This window comes from Manis javanica, chromosome 5 (assembly GCF_040802235.1).
Source record: "Manis javanica isolate MJ-LG chromosome 5, MJ_LKY, whole genome shotgun sequence".
Taxonomy (NCBI): domain Eukaryota; kingdom Metazoa; phylum Chordata; class Mammalia; order Pholidota; family Manidae; genus Manis; species Manis javanica.
The window spans coordinates 27,324,717-27,349,386 of NC_133160.1; the positions used below are offsets into that span (position 1 = coordinate 27,324,717).

Consider the following 24,670-nt stretch of genomic DNA (forward strand, 5'->3'; position numbering starts at 1 on the left):
CCACTGCTTGTCTCTCTTTTCCTCACAGCCAAGCCTGAAAACACCCTCATAGAGTATATCGCAAATCTGACCACTTAGTACCCTCACTTCTGCCGGTCAGTCAAGGCCTCTATTATCTCTGACCTAAATGACCCCAGCAGCCAACTCACTGGTGTCCTGCTTCCACCCCTTGCCCTCATTTAAGTTATCCATTGCCATGAAATAAACCACTTCAAGACCAATTTATTCAATCTCACGATTTTTTGGTTTTCCTTTGCTGAGTGAGGTGTTTCCTCTATTCCTGTGATGTTACTGGGCCTATGGGCATCTGTGGCAAAATGCTGGCAAGGCAGAAAGCCCAGGTGACTCACTCAACCTAGCTGGCAGTTGGTGCTGGCACTTGTCTGGGTCCTCAACTGGGACGTGGCTGGGGGTCTCAGTTTTCTTCCATGTGGCCCCTCTGTATAGGCTGGGTCCAAGAACTAGTGATCCAAGAGGAAGAAGTAGAAGCTGGCCATCCTCTTAAGAACTGGGCTTAGAAGTCCCAGAACAAACCCTTCCATTGCCTTCTAATGATCAAAGCAGCCATGAGGACAGCCTAGAATCAAGAGGAGTGGAGGACACATCAGGGGCCATTTTTGGAGACTAACTACCATGATTCCCCTTCAGCCAATTCTCCAGCTTCCAGAGACATTTCTTAAAAACAAAAAGACATCACTAACTTGCTGAAATCCACCTGTGGCATCATCATGCTCACTACATCTGTAACATAAAGCTGTCTTACCTGGTTGCTGCCTAACTCTTGTCTCTGATACCCCTACTCTCCCCATACTGGCCTGTTTTTCCAGTACCACTAACTCACTATCTATCAGAGCCTTTGCACTTGCTGTTCTATCAGCCTAGAATGGTTTTCATCCAAGTCTTCACTTGATTACTTCCCTCTCCCTCTGCTTCCATCGTCTGGATAACTGATGTTATTTATTTGCTCGTTTGGGGTCTCCACTAGAATGTAGCAGGCAGTACCTTTCTCTGTCCTATTCTTTATTCACTCCTAGCACCTAGAACAGCACTGATCACAAGGATGGCATACCACAAATAACATTCTGGCTAACTGAATTTTTCCCTAAATCTCGGGCATGTACTCCTTTGAGAAATACATGACTTTGAAAATAGGAAAAACTACAGTGGTAATTAGTGGACAGATCCAGTAATATACCAGTCCTACATACCCACTGGCAAGTATTTCTACCTTCCTAATAAAAACTGACAGCTGTTTTCCTGTGTGCCCAACGGCGCAGCTGCTGCGGCAAGCCCAGCCTCTGATGGGTCTGCAACCAATATGCCCTATGCATGCGAGGAACTCAGGGAACTCTGAGGAACTCCTCAGGCACACTCTGGGCAGCAGCCAGGGGAGTGCTGCCCTCGCAGTTTTAATTCACTTTTGGTGTCAGCTGCCCCTCATTAATTCAGTGCATTTAGAGAGCTGAGAAAAATCTCTATGGCTTCTTGATGGTTCCTGAGAAGCCAGTGTAGACCAAGGTTGTCAACCAAAATGAACCTCCATTTATTGAGGAAGCAGGTTTGTGTGAAGGGCAGAATTCTTATATATGCACATCCTACATGTCAAAGATAAATCTAAGTCCAAGACAAAATTAACCAATCCAAGTTCATAAACTTGGAGCAAGAGAATCCTTTTGCTGTCACCTTTGTTTCAGCAGAGGTTCAGAGATGTCAGGGCATCTGTTTTATTGAGTAAAAAGGAAACACCAACAGTATCTTATTGGAAAAGGAGTAGGATTTGTGGAAGGAGGGAGAGACTAGCTGGTCTTCAAGTACACTTGGCCATCCTTGGTTAGGTCCAAGGAGGCTAGCAAGCAAGCAAGCATTTCAAGAGGAAGGGGTGGCGGGTTTTCTGTAGCCAGCCATTTCCTGGAACAATTGCGGGGGTCGACGGGATGCTCTGTTGTAGTCAAACTGTCACCACAGTTATTGGGGAGTGGGGAGTGAGGGATGGCTGCCTTGGCAGAAAGTTTCATAATCATCAAATTTAAAATAATTACAATTTGAGAGTTGGATCTTGAAAGTTCATCTGGTCATTTTGACCAACTGGCCATACCCCAAGTCCATTCAATGAATGGAAAAACTCAGAACAGGGTAATTTGGTTGTCTAAGCCTTAGCAAAAGGTCAGAAGCAGAATCTGAAGTTTTGCTGAGTCCTAGGGCTGTGAATGTAACCACCATGCTTCTCAAAAATAAAAAGGAAGTGAAAATACTCAGTAGCAACATAAGCCAGTTACAGCCAGGCCCACTGGTGCCCCTGCTTCTTTAGTAACAGAACCCTGATCCCATTCTGGGGCTCAGGGCTTGGCCTTCAGGGGACACCAAGCCCTTCCCCAGCTGGCAGATCTCGGGTGGTCCGATCAGTCATTTCTTCAGATTTAATTCTGGGACTGTGGCTGGGGATCTCAGTTCTCTTCCATGTGGCCTCTCTTGTGTATTTGGGGGCCATGGTTCTGCCACAGACGCCCATCCTGATCTAGAGGAACCTCTGAACCTTAAGTTCAGGGAGAACTAACAGCTTCCCTGTGTGTCTGAGTGAAGGCCAGCACTGCTGAGTGCAACAGGACATAGTAGAGGATCCCATTTAAATTAAATTTGGTAGAAAAATTTAAACAGTTGTTGCCTCTGGGGGTGGGGTAGGTAGGGACTAACTGGAAAGGGCAAAAGGGAACTTTCTTGAGATGATGGTGATATTCTGTATCTTATTAGGCTCTCAGGGTACACAGGTATAAACAATACTGAATTCTAAAGATACATGTTTAGGGGGAACTGGAGTGATTTATTCTGACATGATATGATTAAAGGATGGATTTAAAGATGATCAGCATGTGATAAACAGGTACAACACCACATTTATGGTTAGAATCAAGGTGATGGGTATATGGGTGTTCACTATAAAAATTTTTCACTTGTTGACAAATTTTTTAAAGAGAATTTGGGGAAAATGAGGTATGACTGAAATATTACTCCAGTGACTTAAAGGGATGGATTTGGAAAATCATTAAGCAAATCCTTGAACAATCTATTTAAAATCAAAGCCTCTTAACCAGGGCAGATTTGAAAGATGTCTGTGAAAGTGTGGAAGCATTTCTGGTGGTCTCTGTAACAAGAGGGGTGGGTAGTGCGGGCATATATTGGGTAGGGGCCAATCTACTGCGACCGTCCAGCCTGCCTACACGACAGAGAACTGCACACCAGATGTCACTGAGGACAACAAATTTAAAACCAAAATTTTCCCTTCATAGCTCATCCATTTTCTGGAAGCACATCTCCAACTGGGCTGTGACTTGTTTCTTGAGAGTGGTTCCATCTTCCACTACTTGGTTACCCCAGAGAACCCAGCAGAGTGCTCCACCCAGAACATGTGTTTAATAAATACTTGACGGTGGGTAAGGGGTGCTCCCTGGGGGCCCCAGCCTGACCTCCAGGTAGTTCCTGCTATGGGTGAGCATGCAAACCCACTACTGCCCCCCAGCCCGAGAGGCCAATGCAAAAGCACATTCCTGGGCAATTCTTTGGCCACGACACAGCCTCAGACACCACATCCCCACTGTCACACCTCCTACCCAAGCCCCTGCACCAAATGGCAGGGGGAGGCACCTCTAAGTAACCACCATCACACAGAGCTGAGAAAAGCCAGCATAAAGCACTTTATTGCAATAAAACTTGAAACTTATATGTAGTGCGGGTAGGTGGGGGGAGGGGCGTGGATAGGCAGCAGTAATTTCTCTCACCAGTCACTACACAGGACGGCAAAGGGGTGAGAGACGGGGAAGGAAAAGCCAGGAAACTTTGAGATCAGCAGGGGAAGCTGAGCATCAAAAAACAGGAGATGCTGAAGCTGTGATGACCAGCATCATTTTCTTAAGACAACACTCAAGGATTTGTCATGATGGCTGGGCTTTCATCGGGTGTTAAGTGTCTACAAACAGCACCTTCAATTTAAACTTTCAATTAAAGTTCTTAAAATTTAGGAAGTGGAGGTTGGATAGCTATGAGATTATAAAAGTCCTGAATATCCATTAGAAAACCACAGGATTGGGAAAAAAAAAAGCCAGGCCATGAAGGCTTTAGAGATCCCTGCTGGCCCGGGACAAATACCTGTAGTGTCCAAGTCGCAGTGAAAACAATCTGCTTTCAAAAGGCAGAGGGTTTAAGGGGAGGGTGGGGTGGGGTAGTGGAGGCAAAGGCTCTCCCTCTCCCCACTTGAGTTTTGGGTAGGGCTTTTAATTCAACCCAAGAACATCTCTCAACTTGGAGAATAATTCGGCCCTCAACAGCGCCTCAAATCTGCTATGGCTTTGCAGCGCAGCAGCAAGAATGTTTAATATATAATAGATAAAAATTTCATCCAAAAAAAAATAAAATAAAATAAAGATTCTTGCATTCCCCCTATACCAATTCCTATTCTAAAGTTAACCCATTATTTGTGCTGTTAATACTTGACTAAAACTTAATTGGAAACCTAGATCCAAAAGACTGAAACTGAATCTTTACCCCCCAACAAAAAATGAGTAACTTGAGGTTTATGGCGTATAGTTTAGGTCAACACACATACGAGGAGAAAGGGGAAGAGCAAAGCTGGGTGACAGACACATTCAGTCGGGTAGATGTTTATACAAAGAGTGTAGTGGAACATCAGGAAAAGCTCCGGATGGACTTGCGTGTGTGCATCTGGAGGCGCAGATCCCTCCATGGCACATCTGTTGGGGACAGAAGATTTGTGAGTTCTAGCAACTCTATGCTCTACGTGTGCAGTAGGGACAGCCACAAAGCTGTCTGTCACACTAAGTGCCTTCCCCAACTGCTGCTACATCGTACTTGGACCGAGCTACTTACACTCCAGCTAGGGAGAGCCAGCAAGGCTCAGGCTAGATTCCCAGGGGAGCAACCTCTTCTCTGTTTAGATGGTTCATGTCTTGTTTTTTTTTTAACACCTAAGATTAAGTTTACTTGCTGAGGACAGCAAGAGGGGCAGTCTACCCACAATGCTGACAACAGAGTCCCCATTATCAGAGGGTCTCCAACTTGGCTACACACAGGAATCACCTGGGGACTTTAAAAAATCTTAACACTTGGATCTCACTCCCATTGATTGTGTGACTGGTCCATGGCACGGCCTGGACATCAGGAGAATATTCAAAGCTTCCCAGGTGACTTTAATGTGAACAGTCCTAAGTTTGTACTCTTCACGTCGAACAGACTTAGAAAATCTCAGTTATTCAACCACTCAAACCGCTAACTTTCTGGTTCTGCACCTGGGCTTTCCTTCAACACCCATGCAAGAAGCTCTGAGATGGTCTTCGGCAGGGCATTGGGGGTGCTTAGGCCAGGGTGGTGTACAGCCCTCCATCCCTCTTTCCCTTCCTCCTCCTCCCTCTGCCCTACCAGACTTACAGAAAGCCTGCTTCCAAATCAGGGGAATGCCAAGACTCCCTCAAGTACATGTATGTTCAAAGGGCCCAGCTCTCAAAGGGGAAGAAGGAGGGTGTGGATTATGCAGAGACCTTTGGGCAGACAGAGGCTCTGTAAAGTGTCAGAGGTTCCCTTCCGGTAGGAATGACAAGTGGAGAAGCCAGAGTCATCAAACCTGACTAGGCCTTTAGGAACCAGCCGGTAAGGCTCAAACCACAGAGAGAGAAAACAGCCAATTCTTTAAGAAGCGCCACTTAAGTCCACAACAGGACAAGTTTACACTGTAACAAACAGGCTGGCAGCCACCTATTTGCAGCTTTCAACCAAAAACAATCTTTCCCAGCCCCTGGCTGTGGCCTTCTAGTTCCAGGGGCAAGAGGGGAGCAAATGCAGAGGTCTGGGGCAACTGACACGATAACAATACTCATGTGTTTTATGATTCTAATACCCACATGTAAAGCTATGTGCCAATAGGATAATGGCTTTGGTTTCCTAGAAATGAGGATAGAGGAAGAGAAAAAAGTACAGAAAGGGCTTCTGGCCCTAATTTACACTGCCAGGACGTGATCTTGAGTTAAGGCCTTCCTCTCTGGGTGTATTTCCTCACCTGCTGCACAGGAAATCTCATGCAGGTCCCCAAGATCCCTTCCTAGGACTGAGAGCATCCTTTCACCTCACCTTTTAAACCACTGTTAACAAGCTGCCTGTTGGCCTAGAGTGTCCTGGGACTGCTCTCCATGCAAAGCAGGTGGCCCCGGTGGCTAACCATCTTTCCTATCATCTAACGGCATGACCACAAACTGTGTGAGTGAGGGGGCTGCACAAACCAGGCCAGGGAAAGCAGTCACCAATGGACTTTCATCTGAACAGCAAAGATGCTGGCACTAAAAATTTGGACTGTAGTTCCAGTTCCCAACTTAGTTTTAGTTTATAAGCTACATACATAACACCTCACTTAAATAGCTACCATCAGCTGCCCCATCCCCATGAGCTGGTTTGAGAGTATATGCCATCCCTTTTGACAGGGTGAGCAACTTGCACTGAAGGGATACACTAAGACTAAAACTAAAGGAAGAATGTAAGGAATGTAAGGGGGAAGACTGGGGCGTTTTTGGTTCTCTCTGCCACCCACCAAACACTAGACACAACACAAGAGAAGCAAAGGTAACGGCCATTCACGTTCCTTACCCAAGAATGGGGAGCTGAGGGAGGAGGCCATTCCTGTCATTCCAGTTTTAAAAGCTCCACGTCAAAGACGAGGGTGGCATTTGGTGGGATGATGCCTGGGTGCCCGGTGGCACCATAGGCGTAGTCTGGGGATATAGTCAGTTTGGCTCTCTGACCGACACTCATCTGTGAAAACAAGGAACAAATCAGCTGGACACACTCCCCTACTGTCTCTGTGAGAAGCAGAGCTGTTTATCTGGTGTCCCTTGGCCAGGATGGCGTGAATAGGACATTGCAGTGACTATGCAGCTCCCCTGTGCTGGACCTGGGTGTGCAGGCAATCGGGCGGGATGATCCCAAACCTGGCTCCACAAGCCCAACAGCAGATAAAAACCCCTCTTGACTTCCAGAATGGTCAGGCCCTCAACCTTTCTGTCCAGGTCTTAGTGAGCTGACTCTGGGCAGCCAATACCCTGGAAGTGTCACACCCTGTCCTTTTGGTGCATGTCACTCAAAGGACATGTTAAGTGGCACCTACACCCTTGAAAAAGGACTACTTTGGTCAAAACTTGACTTTAAGAAAAAATACACAGAGAAAGTAATATTTGGGGGTTGCTACTTTTTTGTGCTTTCTATATTCATTTTCAGAAATATAGCAAAACTTTAAAGAAGATAGTATGATTTTCTGGGGCACAAAGCAGCATGTACAGCATTCTACCATTTGTGTGAAAATGATGAAAATATTTACATATTTGTACCTGCCTGTATAAACAGAAAACAGCTTTGGAAGGACACAATACCAATGTTTTTCTATGGGATGAACAGAGCCAGGGCCAGGGTGGAGGGAAATTTTTCAGTTTTAAAAATATATTTAAACTTTTTTCATTTTCTAGTCAAATATACAAATAAGTTGAGATCTCTCTTTTGTGAACACTGAGCAGGCTTTCTGTTGTATTTCTATCCTTCTCCCATCTCTCTTAAGTCTCCATGTGTGCATTCCTGGCTCTCTGATCCCGCCCAAGGGATGGTGACTAACGAGGAAGCTGCAGGCTATAATTAACTTTCTAATGCCAACTCAGAAATGGTGCTTCCCTACAGCTCCCTTCAGAAGCTAGGACATGCTGGACCAAGGTGGTAAGAACTGTGAAAAGCACATGGCTTCATCTAATAAAATTCAAAACTATCATTTTACCCAGCATTTCCACTTCCAGGATCTTCTGCTAACAACCCAAATGTCCGTTACAAGAGGAGTGGTTTAGCATGTGCACGGTGGCTTGGCCACTAGGAAGAGTATACACATTGGCCGTAAGTGTACAGACACGGAGAGATGCCCGATACACCACTAGATGAAAAAAGCAAGCTGACCAAAAAGTACTTGTGGCAGGACGCACCCCTTAAACACATGAACCCAAACAGCAATACCAGAAGGGAAAAGGGGCCCAAGACAGCTGTCCTTCCACTCACATGCTGAAGAAATAGCCCGAGAAGGAGTTTACAGGAAGGTGCTCTGTGCAGGTCTCAGACTTCCCAGGCCTCTCACAAGCAGCAGAGCTGTGACTGATCCCAAAGCACACTGGGTTGGGGGGCGGGCTGGGCACCTCCCCAATACCCTGTCACGCCTCACCCAACACGGGACGTGAAGCAAGCTGATAACACTATCTCAGCTATGGTTCTTGGAACACACAACAGAGCCATTGTTCCAGTACTGCAACAGCCACAGAAGATGAGCTGTGGTGGAGACAATGGTTGGCACCAGACATGGGGGGGAGGCTACAAACCCAAGACTGGCCAGACATGATGGGTGGGGACAGGATGGGACCGAAAGGTACACACTGGCGAGGTTTCCAGAGTAAGTAAACCACAAAGAACTTCTCCTTGTACTGCCAGCTCTCTGCCCTGCTGGAAAGGAGCCTAGACACCTGGGAGTAGGATGGCTTAGAGTTTCTGAAAGTGGAGCAGTTTGTGTGGCGATGAATCGGTTATCTTTTATATAGGAAGGACAACAAGTGTATCTTGGAAAAGAGAAATATCTCTCCACTTGGGTTAAATCTCTAATTCTCTTTAGTGAGAGGGAAACAGACTAATGACCCATCATGTAGGGCCTAATTTAAAGCCCCTGGTGTCTCAGGCCACTGTAAACATCCTTTTACCTGGTTAATGCCAAGAAAAAAATTCCTGGGCTCGATGAAAGGACAGAATCCAACTGAAATTTGGCAACCCAGGGGTCCCCTATTGTCTACTGGGAATTTCATAGAGTTGGCAGAAAAAAAGCTGTTTAAACCAATGCAGAGGGGAGAGGAGACGAAGCAGACTCCAGACAAACGACTCTGTCCATGAGCATGACTTCTGAGGTGTTCTGACACAACATGGTCAATAATAAGACAAACACAAATTACAACTACACCACAATAACGTTTTCCATGTTTATATTGTCCTGAAACCAAAACTTTAACACACTGTGCTGGTAGGGTTGGGAGGTGACAGGCACCTTCACAGCCCACTGGGGGCATTTCAGTGCAATCTGTTTGGATGCAACTGGGCAGGATGTCAAAATACAGTGCAGACAGCCACTGAGCCACTCACTCTACTTTTGAGAACTTGCCGATGGCAATATTGGCACAGATGTAAAATAAAGTCCATACAAGATCAATCACTGCAGCGTTATTGACAATAGCAACATAACAGAAATGACTCAAATGGCCATCAACAGGGTACTGGTCAAATAAATTATAGTACACCTACCTAAGGGATACTGTACAGCTATAAGAGGGCTGCTTCCCCTTTCACATCTCAGAATATAAAGTGTTAAGGATAAGTTAAGTGAAAAAGCAAAGTGCAAAATGTGTGTGTGTGTGTGTGTGTGTGTGTGTGTGTGCGCGCGTACGCCAAAAACGAAGGAAAGGAAAGAATGGAGGAAGGAAGAAGAGAAAGAGAAGAGAAGGAAAGGAAAGGAAGAAAAGAGAAAAGGTGTGTGCTTCTGTATGTGCTTAAAGAAACTACAAGGAACAATAACAGGAGCTACTTGGTGAGGGGACTGGAAAGACAGGGTGGGATGAGGGTGAAAATGTTCACTTACACCTCTTTGACTTTGGAACCATATGAGTGTCCTACCCATAAACACAATTTAAAAGGGAGACACAAGGAACAAAACAAAAACGAGAGCATACCTGGGCAACCCCTTCTTCCCAGCCTCGGATCACCTCCTGCTTGCCTAGCATAAATTTAAAAGGCTTGTTTCTGTCCCGGGAGGAATCAAATTTCTTTCCATCTTCAAGCATCCCTGTGAAAAAGGGCAGTTGTAACATGAGCGACAAGGGGTAATGACGTGTGGCAAGTCAGAAGCCTTCAGCAGAGTGCCCGTCCCAGATGCCAGCACTGAAGGGCCTGGCAGGCTGTTCTAGGCCTGAGGAACTGCGGTATCTAGGGAGGATTTCCCGTGTTCTCTATAGGCTTCTGAGGAGTTGGGGCAGCCCCCACCCTGAGGTTGTGAATGGTCCCCGACCCCAAGAAGTAGGCTGGCCACCAGAGGCAGACAGCAGTCCACTCCGGTCTGCAGAAAGGGGAAGTGTACATACTCTGGCGTGCCCAGCACCCTGTGCATTTCCTCCCAGAGTGAGAATAACCATGGGCCCTTTAGGCACACACAACAAAGCCATATACAGTGCAAGAACCAATACTGCTTCTTCAATTCACCCGTCAACTTTTATAGAAACATGGGTAATGTCAGAACTGAACTGAACTGGAGCACACCAGTTGGTTTTGGAGAATCAGAGAATCAGAGAATCGGAGAAGTGGTGCTGGAAAAGACACCAAAAGCCTCTGATCAGTGAACTGCTGACAATGCAAGCTAAACTGTGGACAGTGCTTCCGCTGAGTCAGGTGCAGGGCAAGGCACTTTCCATACATGAACTTATTCAGTCCTTCCCCAGGCTTGTCCCCATTTCAGATGAAGGAAACAGAGGCAGAGAGAAGTGATGTGACTTGCTGAAGGAGTAGGGCGAGGCTATAAATTCCAAAAACCATGTTCATTCTACTCTTCCAGTTTCCCAGAAGCCAGACACAGCAGTGGCAGCCTCCGTGAAGAAGGGGTGTTCCAAAGATGGCTATGTCAGAGGGTGAGTGCCCCGACAGAAGAGGAACTGCAACTCCTAGTTCAAAAAAGACCATCAGCACTGCTTTCTCAGGAAGAGAAATGTGTCAGTGTTGGCCAACTGTGACAGCTGTCACTGAGGTCCGTCCTGAAAACTCTCAAGCCAGGATCCTGGACAGGAAATGGCAAGTGCGTTGTGACAGGAGATTAACACAAAGCTGACTTCACTGGAGGCAGAGGGGGGCACCTACCACAGTTCCAAGCATCACTCAGAAGGCCCAGGGAAACAGAATTCTGTTGTGTTTGTGTTTTTAGAGAAGGGAAATCCCAACAAAATTGCAACCTAAAAAACAATGTCAACACTTGCAAGTGGGATGGGGAAGCAGAGCCTGAGAGCTTTATCACAGTCACCAGATACCTCTACTCTGATGAACTAGGAAATGGGGCGTGAGGGTTGGGAACTGCTGTCCTAACAGAGCAGAAGGGGAGACAGATGTCCTGGGCAGAGGGGTGCTGACACTACCTGGAGCTGAGGGAGGAGACAGGAAGATGGGGAGCCACTACTGCCAAGTCAGTGCAGAGCCAGGAAATGGCACCCCAGAACTAGAAAGCTGGGGTGTACATGTGGCTCACCTCTTTACCAGAATACAATCACACCTGGTAAGTGACAAATGACAGGACATGAACAGTTTCCTATAAATGAGTATTGGGGACAAGAACCAGTCTCCACCCTCTACAATCCTCGCTGAAGACATTCATTTCAGCCCATCTTGAGCTCTACTTCACACACTGAACCCAGCTGGACTCAGTGTTAAGGGTAAGAAAGGGGCAACCAGCAGCCAGGCAGGGGGGGGCCTTTTCGTCCATCCACAAGAGACTGCTTGTCACAGAAACAAGGGAACCAACCCCAAGGCTCAGTAATTGGCCCAAATGAGAAGTATGCCTCTGGGTCTAGTAAAAGGCTTTATTTAGCCCAAGGGGACTGTGAACCTCAAAGGAGACTAAAGACCAGAAATAGCCTCTTCTAGTTTACACTCCTTAGAGAATACCTTAAGCAGAGCCCTGGGGCTTCCTGGGCGGCCATGGTGGACAAGTCACTAGGTTAGGAAGCCCAAGGATAGGAGGGTGGTCCCTGGCCCCTGAGCCCTGACTGTCTGCAAAGGCTGTGTGGACAAAACTCAGAGAAAAACCTGCCCAGAGGGGCATCTGGAACCCAGGCTGCAGCACATTACAGTCCCTTGAAAAATCCAGACCTAGCACCCCAACCCCTTTCTAACTGAACACTGACTTTCCAGTAACAGCAACATCCTGGCCCATTAAGATGAAATGGAATCAATCTAAGGCTTTGTCCTATGCCATCATGGGTGTGGGGTAGGCATATGGGTCAGTTTGAACCCCCAGTTCAGACCAACTGTGAAGTTTACTGGAATCTTGCAGGAAAGACCACATCATTGGTAAAAGAAACACACTCAGGAAGAAAGCTCATGCCCTCCCTTCCTGTTGAATGCTGTGTGAGGATGTGATGTCTGGAACCATGACAGCCACCATGTAACCATGAGGTCAAGAGCACAAGAGTAGTAATCCTGTGGCTCTGAATCAGCCCCAAACCACCCACCCACCTCAAGACATGTGTTCTGAGGTGACTAAAAGTCTGCTTTGCCTCTTAGAACCTCACCCCCTCTGTTTTGAGAGAAATCTTCTGCATCCGTGGATGTTTTATTGACTTTGTCTAGCTTGGATTAACACTTAGTCTACAGGCACACACCTGATCATCTACATTTGCTCTCTAACAGCACTAAACTATGTTTTCAACCTTTATCTTGCATCTACCTACCACTTCAGCATTTTACTTTAAAAAAATGATAATAATAATAATAATAATATAAGGGAGAAATGTGGGATTCACATATAAATCAAGTATAAAAATCAAACGAATATTCATATTTGACCTGATTGTTTATAGCTCATAATGTGTGATCAAAACCGAAAGTTTCTGTGATGACTGCCCTTGCACTGTTCACCATGTAAGAACTTATTCACTATGTAAGAATTTGTTCACCATGTAAGAACTTGTTCGTTATGCTTCAGAAGATTGGAGACTGATGAGAATTAGGCTTGGGGTGGATTAATGATTGTGCATTGAGCATTGAGTCCCCTATACAGAATTTTATTGTTGTTAACAACCATCTGATCAATAAATATGAGAGATGCCCTCTCAAAAAAAAAAAAGTCTGTTTTGCCTCAAGTCAGGTTTCAGTTATTACTTGCAGCTGAAAGAAATCCAGTTGGTATGAGGTAAATCTTTATGTGACATTTACTTAGCACATCCCACTGTACTGCTGCCATGAGAGGAAGAGCAAAGTGGAACTCAACAACCTGTGCCACTAAGAGCTATCACTGACTGTAACAGACCTGTGTGCTATGGCAAGACCCAGTACACACATAAATCTGTTTAAAGAAACAAAATTTACCTCTAATAATTACTACATTACTATTAAATGAGATGTACTCCTCATTTTCAAAAAGACTGTTGATTGTAACCCCCTAAATTTATTTCATGATACACTAATGGGTTGCACGTCAAAAGTTTAAAATATATAGTATACCTACAAAAGAAATATCTTATTTTCTGCCAAATTTGAAAATGATCCCAACCAGGGTAAGATCATAGTTTGATTATAATGAAAAACCACATGATACTGAAATAGACTCCCTATACATTCCTTTTATACCTCATTAAATACACTGCAACTCCAGATGTTACATAGCTTCACCCTTCTTTGCCTGAAGGTGAAATGCTTCAAGCTGACTGGTACCAGGCTGGGAGCACAAGGTGGGACCCAGGCTCTACCTCCTTCTGAGCCAGCCTGGAGAAGTGGATGCTCTTCAGTACAGAGACTGTGGGTCTGGGAGGATGTCCTTCTAACCCCAGTTCCCTTAGGCTTTTCTGGGACATAGAGGGGTGAAGCCTCTTCCTACTATTTTAAAAACCACAAAACCCAAGAAACAGAATTTCTAAGTCAAGGAGCTTTAAGCAGGAGCTTCGCTGAGGATCCTTATTCTCTGACCCCATGTCAGATGAGTTCCAGAACTTCTGATCAAAGTCACTCTCTGTCAATCTCACTCACTTCCGTGGAAAAGAAATCTTCATAGGGAAGGGCTGAGTGGTGTTGTTCGTAATAGTGGGGTTCCTTAGACCTGAGAAGGGGGATTTCCTATAATCTAAGTCCAAAAGGTAAACAATAACCCCACAGCTGGGCAGGATATTACACAACTGTCACAGGCTACAGGGGCAAGGAGGTGGTAGGGAGGAGGGTTCCCCAACAGGGAAGAACAGACCACTTTATATATGGTTCTAAGTTGTCAGGCTTGGGGAAGAGGTGATGCAGAAGAGGAAGCAGTGTCTCTGAAGAAGCAGGAATGAATGTGCATATAGTGTTTTTCTAGAATGGGAACTAAGGTGGTCAGTGCTGAATGCAGAACATAACAGAAGCTGGGACATCAAAACAGGTAGTTTTGGCCAAGATGGAAGAATGGATCAGAGTTACCCTCCTAACTAAACCACCAAAAGAAACAAAAAAATCCTCACTAAATAAACAAACAAATCTGCCCCCAAAAAAGGGAAAGGGGGAAAGAGGGAGGAAGAGAGAGGAGATAGGAGAGAGGAGACCTGTTGCAACCCAGACAATAGCAAAAACAATTATTTTTAAGACCCTGGACATAGAGGTGAAGGACAGTGATTCCCTGAGAGATGGTGAGTCCTACTTACAAACTACAGTGCCTTGGGAATGGGGAACTGTGATGGTGCTCAAGGCAGCTGGAGCCCACAGGGCATGTATGAGGGAGGAAATAACTGTAGAGAGAAATCCCCAGAGACAGGCAGAGGGTCGCCTTGATACTCAGCAGATTACTAAGCAACACATATGTCTGAGGAAACTACTTGAGACCGGGAAATGAACCATCTGAAGAGTTTTAGAAGAACAGCACCCAGAGCTTACACAGGCTGGGATCAGTCCCTGTTCCCACTAGCCAGACCAGGAAGATCATGCCTCAATAGTGGGGAATAATCAGCCCCAAATGAACAATGTTCCACACCCACCTAACAAATCATGAAAGCAAAACCCAAAAGGATCAAATTGTTTCCAAGTACTGCTTCCCAGTACGAAGCTCTGGAAGATTTACAGGAATAAAATACCCAGCACCCCAAAAGGTAAAACTCACAATGTCTAGCATCCAAAGATTACCAAACATGCAAAGAGGCAGGGAAACATGAACCACAATGAGATGGTATCAACTGATGCCAACCCAGACGCTAGAATTAGTAGGAACGATATAGTAAGATTCACGTTCTGGAAATGAAAGCTATAATGCCTGAGATGAAAACTACATTTGGCTGGAAAAACTTGGTATCCACAGGCAAAAAGTAAAAACTTAGATCTATACTTCACATCATAATCAAATATAAACTCAAAGTGTATAACAGACCTAAATATAAACATAAAACCTATAGACTTCCAGAAAACATGGGGAAATCTTTGTGACTGTGGACTAGGCAAAGATTTCTTAGATATAAGGCCAAAAAGCACAATCCATAAAAGGGTAAGTTGAACTTCATCAAAATGAAAAATTTCTGCACTTTAAGAAGATACTTTTAAAGAGAATGAAGTCAAACCACAGACCGAGAGAAAATCTTTGCAAAGCATGTATCTGATAAAGGACTTGTGTCCAGAGTATATGAAGAGCTCTTCAAACTCAATGATAGGAAAACAACTCAAAAAGGGCAAAAGATTTGAATAGATACTTGACTGAAAAAGATATACAGAGGCAAGTAAGCACATGAAGATGCTCAACATTATTAGTCATCACAAAAATGCAAATGAAAAGCACCAGGAGATTAGAATGAGTACACCTAGTAAGACTGATCCTATCATGTATTGGTGAGGATGGGGGAGGAACCGGAATTCTCATACAGTGCCCGTGGGAGTATAGATGAATCGACACTTTGGAAAACAGTTTGGCAGTTTAAGTTAAATGTATACCTCCTGCGTGACCCAGCCATTCTACTCCTGGATATTTATCCAAGAAAAATGACAACCTAAGTCCATACAGAAAGACTTTTATACAAACATTCACAGCAGACTTATTTCTAATAGCCAAAAACTAGAACCCAAACATCTGCCAACTGGTGAATGGATTAACAAGTATATCCATACAACAGGAAGCTGCTCAGCAATAAAAAAAATGAACTATCCATACATGGAACAACATAACCTCAAAATATCAGGCCAAGTGAAAGAAGCCCGATAAGCATACACACTGTACAAATTCCATTTACATAAAACTTTAGACAATGCAAACCTGGCTGACGGAAAAGCATGCCAGTGGTTGCTAGGGATGGGAAACCTCACTCCATGAGACTAACTTCACAGTCCCACTGCCTTGGTGTCTGGGAGCTCCTTAAGAGCAGAAGCCACGTTTTATTAGTACCTTATGACCCTCAGAAGGCTATGTAATGAGCTCACTTAGTTTATGTCCCCAGAGGCAGGAAGCTCAAGGACCATTTCCTGCTCAATTTCAAGTATCAAAGCTTATGAAGTTTACTGGGTGTCAATAATGCTTCTATCAAAGTGTTTTTTTAAAGAAAAAAGTGAGATTTACTAAAATCCCACCTATGTTTACCTCCTACACCCAACCTGGCAGTGGATGGCAAGGTGCTTCCTCTGTTTGGGGAGGGGGCAGGAGAGGCAGGCAGCAAATGAAGCCTCTGTGGATACCCCATTTTAACTCTGGGTGTCTCGGTGCTGGGACCTGGAGCCCTTGAACAGTGAAACCACCTGCCCAGTTAGTGCTACCATTTCCTAGAGAAAGCACACCGTGCTGAGAGAAGGCAACTGAGATTACCATTCAGACATGACAGCTGACACTCGAAGCTCCAGAGGCCACTCTTCAGTAATAACCATCACCAGCATGACCTTCTATTCACACAGCTGACCAACTTCATTTCTGACTACACACAAACCTCTCTCATGACCCGGAAATGACCTGGGATAGCTCCATTTCTCAATTTGGAGAATATATTTTTGTCTCTCCTGACCAAATGCAGCCCGTGGTCACAGACAGATTCAGAGTTCTATGTCCCTGTGGCACTCAGCTCAAGCTGGCACGCACAATGCCAGTGCTGGCACTCATGGGTTTGCTTCACTTGCACGATCTTTAAGAACCACAGGACAAGCATGAAGCATCCCTATTTATACCTTTTCCCTATATGGTAGAAGAATCTGAGGGGTAATCCCAGAATGGCAGTTTTTACTTTCAGCACCTTTAAATTACTAATTAGTGAGAAAAATGAGAAAACTTTGGGGTATCCAGTTAAAAGCACAAGACCATGAAAAGAGCAAGAGTTACAGTTGCATGAAGGGCTGTTAAAGCAGCATCTGGCTGCAAGGCAGTTGATGTCACTTTTATGTGGGTCTCTTCCCAAACTGTTCAGCTGTTCTTTGGGGAAGAACCAGACTCAAATCCTTGGAGAAGGAGCAGAAGGCCTTAAAAAAAGAGAGGGCAGGAGTTCATCTCCCCACTGCAGCCTGCTTTGCCTCAGAAGGAACCAACAGAGGCAGACGTGGCCTAGGCTGCTGGGCAAAGTACCCCTGCACTGTTACTGGTGCTTGGCCCACATCACTGAAACAGTGGTTAAGACCCAAGGCTAGGACTTAGGAATTCAAGAGGACTAGTGGATTATTTCACTATAAATCCAGCAGAAACAGAGTCACATCCAGAGCACTCTGCTTCACGGAAGGCAGGTCCCCATCCCCAGAATACAACCCACACCCAGGATACAACCAGCGTCCTATTTCTGCCATTGTCCCCAACAGTTCAATGTCCACACAGTAGCCTCTCCTGGGGATGGGAAGACAACTGAAAACGTACCTAGAGTTAGAACTTAGCACTTGCAGTTGAAACTCATAATTCACAGTGTGATTTTCAGTTCATGACTCTTTGCAGGTAGTTCTCTTAGGCAGCATTTTATAGGATCCAAAATATGGGAAGTTTTAAGATTAAAAACAAAAACCCAAACCTAAGTCAAACAACAAGAAAAACAAGACAGAACATCTCAAACCCCAAACTTTCAAACAAAGTTCTTGCCCTTTACAGTTGGGAGGAGGATAAAGATTTCTACTTTCAACTCACGGGCAGTGTCTTGGATACTAAAACAGCAACAGTTGAATGGACATACAGGAACCAAACTGAAAGTCACCAATTTTTCTGCAGATTGCATTAGAAGCCACACGGAACATTCCCAAGTGAATGGATTGACCTGGGTACAAATAAGTATACTGACCAAGGCTTAGCTGTTTCCCTCCCTTATTATTATATACAGAAGTTCCCTTGACCAGTTTTTAACTGCCTCATCACACTCAAAAACCACAGCCTGCACAGCCCCAGCAGAAAGCACCTCCATGCCCCCATCTCTGGCTCAGCCTCACTCCTTTCCGCCAGGAGTTTTATGCTTACCAAGCATAGGACAGCTACATTTATTCCCATATTCACTTATGTCAGTTATAGTGAGTATAGCTAACATAATTAAGTAATGTGTAAATAAATGAAATATGAATGTGAACAGAAAAAGAGTGGTCCTAGCTGACTGGAAAGACTCAATAAAGGCAAGTATCTAAAAAAAATACTGCTATTGAATGATATTGTGTGGATGAGACTAATGTATGTCTGAAGAAAAAATCTTAAACTCTAGAAAGGTTTGGCCTTTACATGACCTTACAACAGTTCCTGCTCTACTTTAAAGGAGGCCTAAATTAGTTTTTTCAAGAATCTTGACGAGAAACTATCAGAAGAGTCATCCCAAAGGAAAGACACAGTCCTTTTAGCAAATGATTTATGTTTGGATTTGAAATAAAACATTTAAATAAATTGTCATTTTCATGATTAACATTATCAACTATCCACTTGTCCCAATCATGATGCCAAGAGAGATTTTACACGCTGAAGAAGGTAAGAAGTAGTAATTCAAAGCTTACAATTCTGTTCCCTTTCTAGGCCCAATTGTAGTCCCAGGGCAACCTTCTTGAACTGGAGTTCTGGGAACCCTACGCATGTTGCATGATCAAACGTCTGGAGCATACCCAGAGAAAGAACCAGCTTCTTCAGATTCATCTCTTCAAGTGCCTATTTCCCAATCTGTAAAGTGGGAGGATGTGGTCTCAGCGCCCCAACTCTCTCGGTTCTTAACTGCAAGGTTGGGCCTCTCTAGGAGCTGGGTGCAGGGACCAAGGCTCTGCAGGTTTCCCACTCTAGACATCACAGGTGGTGACAGCTGCAAGGACTCAGGGATACGCACCATGGGCTTGGGACACAGGGAGCCCTCATGACAGGATGTGCACTAACAGCATAACTGCTGCCCCCAGCAACTCCTCACAGCAGGCACTGTTTCTCCTGGTTTACAGATGGCACATGGAAGCTGAGAAAAGCGAGACGCTGGCTCAAGTTCTCATAACGTGTTATAGGGCAGAGGCTAGATCAGAATCCAGTAAAGGACCCACATCCTCTTTGGGGCTCACTGTCCACCTGACACTGTCCATCCCTGCTCACCTGCCAAGGCTGGCACACTCCACACACCCAGGATACAACCAGCGTCCTATTTCTGCCATTGTCCCCAACAGTTCAATGTCCACACAGTAGCCAGAAGGGAGTGGGCCTGTTAAAACCCAAGTCAGCTCATGATTCTCTAATGGCTCCTACCCTACTGAGAGAGAAAGCCAATGTGGTTGTAAACTGCAAGGCTCCACCACTACCTTATCTCCTACCACCTTCCCCTCATGCAACCCAGTCCAGCTACACTGGTCTCCTTGCTGTCCTCCAGTACACCAAGCATGCTCCAGCCTCAGGGCCTTTGCACTAGCTCTTCCCTGCACAGAGTACCCTTCAAACGGCCCACTCCCCAACTTCCTCTAGAAAAATACTAAAATGTCATTTTGTCACAGGCCTTTTCCATCCACCTTCAGGAAAGGCAACAGACCCCTGCCCATGCCCTCACTCTGCTTTAATCTTTCCACAGTGCTTCTCACCACCACCTGCTGTGTCACACCTTCATGCTATTAGTCTTGTCACCCAGCAGGGAGCCCCATCAGACCACATCTGTTTAGTTCACTGACCAAGTCCCTAGTGCCTGGCTTGCTGCTGCTGCTCAATAACATTTGCTAGAAGAAGGAAGAGTCCTGTTGCAGCCTTGCCCGAGCGGTTAGAACCTGTCTGTCCGAAGATGACACAGAAGGAAGCCATCCGAAGAGTCTCTGCTGGGGGTGAGCCATCCTCCAGACATCAGAGCATCAGCCAAGAAACACCCCTCAGGGGAGTCAATGGAGTAGAGCAGAGAGAAGGGAGAGCAGAGGCTAAAGAAAATCAAGGTGGGTGGGGGCGGGGGGCTGCAGGAAAACGCCTTCACCTGCCCTCCAAGTGGACCTCCAGAGGAGATGGGCTGAGGGACTCTTGGTTTTTCTGTCAGAAGCCAGGCCATGGACTACTTAAACCCGAACTCAAGGACAAGATGTCAACTGCTACTAAGATAAAGAATTCCTTCAATCCATCTGAGGTTGCTCTGACAATAACAGACACGTGGCCCGCTGATGTGAGGAAAAGAGACATAAGCCTAGCTGTGTCAAGACAAGCGCAACAATAACAATGATGAAGCCACTGGAGGCAAGGAAGGAGCTGTGAGAATCCACCTGATCCTCAAGGCACATACCTGGCAGGTTATCTTTCCACCTCCTCCCTCCCACCCCAATGCCTGTCATGCTACTAGATGCTTGGCTGGTGACAATGAAGTTTTCATTTTCCTTCTGGCACCACAAAGAGGTGGCATGGGCCTTTCTCTGAGCTGAGCTCATGCTGTGCTCTGCTAGAGGCCACAGAAGGCACCCAAGAGAGACTTGAGAGTAGCGTCAAGGCTACTACTGGCAGCCGCCAGTAGCATTTAAAACATCCTTGTGGTAACATCTGTGCTAGACATACCTCTGGTGGCTTACCGCCACTGCTGTTCCTTTGGACCTGGCCCCAAACTGGCAATAATGGACACCTGACCAGAGTGGACTAGATCAAGACTGCTCACTTGAACCAAACCTGGGTTAATCAGATTTCCCCTCCTTGGAATTATAATCATTGGAGGCACACAGCCAAGCAATCTGAGCTCCATACTCATGAAGAAACAAGAGAAACTGGGCATGGGAGTGGCAGTAGGGTGGGTGGGCAAGCAGGGGACTTTCGATCCACCATGTGGGAAAAGCAGAATACATCTGTAACAGGAGACTACTGAAGCAGCTAGGCAGAGAAAACCAGATGAAAACCAGGGCTTCATGAGACTTCCTCCTCCCCTCAAGAGTCAGTAGGCTTCCTGCCTTTGAAGACCCTCCGATCTTTATGATACTCCTACTCCCCACCCACCCTAACATGCTCCCTCAAGATGGATTCTGTTCCCAGTGGCTTAAAAGCCTTAACTTCTATAGATGAAATTTTAAAGTGCCTAACTATTCCTCTCACATCCCCACAGGTCTCAAACAGGTTCTTCCTAGGAGGCTGGTGGCAAAGACCCACAGGAACAATGCCACCTACGGAGAACGGTGTATTCTGTGAGAGTGAGGCTGACTGGCTTCTCACTAAGGCATCTCTGTAGGCTTGTCAGAAATAAAATAAGAAAGCTTTTGTCCTAATGCATACCAGGGTCCTGCCACATTCAAGGAATGTGTGGGTGGGCACCACCCTCAAAGAAAACACACACATGGCAAAGAGGCACTGGGATCCCTGATGGTGTTCTGGGTCCCACGACCATCTGTTCTCTTAGGAAAAGACTCCATACAGGCTGAGCAGGGACATTTCACTAAGAGGCACAGTGAAATGCTGTCCTGCCTACATGCTGGCATCCAGTCCTGCCATCAGCATCAGAAAATGGGTAAGCCAAAGATGAGGGGCACACACTTGAGGGGTGGGACAGATGTGGCCAATTATCCTAGTGTTGGTTACTTACAAACCAGGTGTGTGTGTTTCGAAGTCACCTCATCACCTCTCTTGAGCCCCAGTCTGCCCCAGCTGGCTATGGGCGTTAAATGAACACCCCAGCACTGTAAAAGGCAATGGTTACTCTTCTCATCCCACTGATCAAAACCAACCAAACTGACTTTCCTCTACCAGATCTCCTAGGTTCAGGTGCTGACCACGGCCCACAATGTTGTTTAAAACATCAAAACCGCTTCATTTTGTTCACAGGCTTGAGACTGTTCCCTACAAAGATGAGTTTCAATACCTCCTCCTTTAGCAGCCTTTTTAAAGGTTCTGGACTTAACTCCCTCCAACCCCTGTCCCCATTTCTACCTATGGAGAAGGACCAGACAAACAAAAGAGCCACAGAAATAAAGGGGTACAGGAGGGAGATGTTAGTTGTCTTTTTCCTTTCCAGTGAAAGTCATTTCCCTCAACAGAAGCCCATCCCCCCACCCTGCCATGATCTGAGAGAGAAGGGTAGGGCTTATCCTGAGTACCCCTGTCAGAACTGCCTACAGCCTACTACCCAGGGGAGGAGGAGGGAGAGGAGGAAAAAGGAGGGAAGAAGAAACAGAGGAAGGAGGAGGAGGCACCAAGCAAAGGGTGAGAAGGGCAAGAAGGGGAAGGAGGGGAAGCCAAGGTTTGCACAGTGGCTACACCAGTCACCAGACCCCTCCTCCAGCCCACAGCCCAGGGCCTCCGCCTGCTCAGCCTCCCCCCACCTCCCCATCACAACCCAAGGGGACCTTGTAAGGGCATGGAGTGAAAGATGGTCTCAAGGCACAGGACTCGCAACTCTGATGCCTGAATTCCGGCTGAGGGTTCACGATTTCCTCTGGCTTATCTTACTGTTAGCTTTCCTAACTGGGCCTGTTTCCTTATGTTTAAAATGGGGGTGAAAAAAGCGTCTACTCGTAGAAGGGATGAGGGCCTAAATTACTTGTGCTGTCAGCCTAGGCCATTACTGCCCCTGGATTTGTAAGTGCTGAAAAGTAATGAGAAAAAGACCTTGGAGATCTAGTTCCTCTAGGGCCAGGCTGAGCCCAAAGCAGTGACTATGGAACTGGGACGTTTCTCCACCCACCGCGGAGGGACAAATCCCTACCTCCTCCGGTGGGGGAAGAGGCAGCTCGGCAGACTGGGTATTACCCCGCCCTCCATATCTCCATCGAAGAGAGGGCCGGAAGGCGGTCCAGGTTATCAACCGGATACAGAAATGCTGCAAATCCTTTCTGATGGTCCCTGGCCAGGGCTCTGCCCATTCCTGAGCGTGTGACCTTGGGCACACGACTTCGCCTCCCCAAGCCTCAGTTTCCCCATCTGTGCAGTGGGCGTAAGGGCGGCATGCGAAGCACAGAATTACTCTGGAAGCGCGAGACGATGCCCAATCCGCTGGCAGCGCTCACAAGCGCCGGCTCAGACCGTCCCGGGTTCGGCAGGCCCGAGGCTGCCCCTCGGGGGCGCTGCTACCGCCCAGGCCTCAGCCTCGGGCCACGCGGGCTTCGCCGCCGCCACGCCCAGGGCGTCTGCCCGCAGGCCGCGGCCCCCCACCCCGCAGGCCCGCCGCCGACTCACCGGTGTAGTGCACCACGCAGGTCTGGCCGCGCTTCGGAAAGGTGCGCCCTGAGGAGAAAGACAAGACACACAGACGGGCGCGGTGAGCGGATGCGCGCGGCGCGGGCCACTCGGGGTCGCCGGGCGGGCCTACTCACCGTCTCCAGGGGAGATGGTCTCCACCTGCACTCCCATGGCGGCGGCGGCGGCGGAGGCAGCGGAAGCAGCGGACGCTGGGTGGGCGGCGTGGACCAGCACTGACCTGGCTGCGGTTCCGCGGTTCTACCTCGTCCCTCCGCGCGACGCCTGCGCACGCGCGCCCCCGCACGCCCCGCCCTGCGTGCGCGCCCCACACGGCGCGCAAGTCCCGAAGCCTAGGCCGCGGGGCAGGCGCACCGGAAGCCCGGAAGCCCCGAGGCGTCCGGATGCAGCCTGCAGGAGGGCAGATCCTGCTTCCTCCACCCTTCCTCGCTCGCTGTCGTTAGCCGGGCGGGTTTCTGTCTAATAAAGTTTCAGCATCTGAGAAATGGGAGTAATAATTGACGGTCGGTCAGTTAACGACTGGGTGACTTTGAGCAGGTTGACACTTCCACGTCCACCATTACTACGGTGGTTGAAAAGGGATGGTTGTGGGAAGTCAGCGCATATGTGCATTCGTGTTGGCGTTCAATAAATGGTTCAAGATTCTGAGCTCTGCCTCTTTACCTTAGAAGAGGCAGTATTTACACTGCCCTGCGTGAATCTGTCCTGTCTTGTAGGGATTCATTCATTCATAGGTTACATACATGTGTTATTGAGCACCTGCTGTACGCCAAGAACTGCTAGGTGCTGGGGAAACAGCACTGGAGACAGATTCAGTCCCTGGCAGCACAGAACTTAACAGTCTGGTGAAGGAAAGACAATCTAAACTTTTCAAGTCTGTAAGTGCTGTGAGACAGCAATATATGGCTTTACGCTATGAGGAACATACAAAGATGCCTAACTCAACCTGGAGTGTGGCGAATGCTTCCCTGAGATAGCCAGCTGCTAGCCAAGGTCGGGAAGAGTTGAGCAGCTGTATGTGTGTTGAGGTAGGAGAGGCAGAAGGGACCTGCAGAGGCACTGTGGCCAGAGGGAGCATTGTAACACAGCCTAGGACAGATGTGGAATGTTCCTTCTCAGGGTCTCCTTGCATGTGCTCCTGGGATGTTCTAAACATGACCTCAAAGTTCCTTGATGCTTTCTATCATCTGTGTCTCCTTCCCTAGAATCTCAAGGAGCCTGTGACTGCTTTGACAATTTTCATATATTTAGATGTGGGCTGTAAGAGAAACCAAATTAAGAGTGGCTGAAATGAGACAGAAGTTGTTGCTTCTCTCAGAA

General features: G+C 46.8%; 1 protein-coding gene across 2 annotated transcripts; it reads right to left on the reverse strand.

The window, feature by feature from the left end:
- Positions 1–203: 203 nt before the first annotated feature.
- Positions 204–23,647, reverse strand: FKBP1A (FKBP prolyl isomerase 1A). Of its 2 annotated transcripts, none has more exons than XM_073236819.1 (5): positions 23,467–23,647; positions 23,330–23,377; positions 9,789–9,901; positions 6,643–6,807; positions 204–577 (listed from the first exon to the last, which is right to left on the reverse strand). In XM_073236819.1, exons 1-4 carry the CDS (start codon positions 23,501–23,503, stop codon positions 6,679–6,681), a joined length of 327 nt encoding a protein of 108 aa, XP_073092920.1. In that variant the 5' UTR covers positions 23,504–23,647; the 3' UTR covers positions 204–577; positions 6,643–6,678. The 2 variants fall into 2 exon arrangements, with proteins under 2 accessions (XP_073092920.1, XP_036852341.1); XM_036996446.2 differs by lacking the exon at positions 204–577 and adding an exon at positions 3,667–4,742 and having other exon boundaries at positions 23,467–23,642.
- Between the last annotated feature and the right edge of the window lie 1,023 nt (positions 23,648–24,670).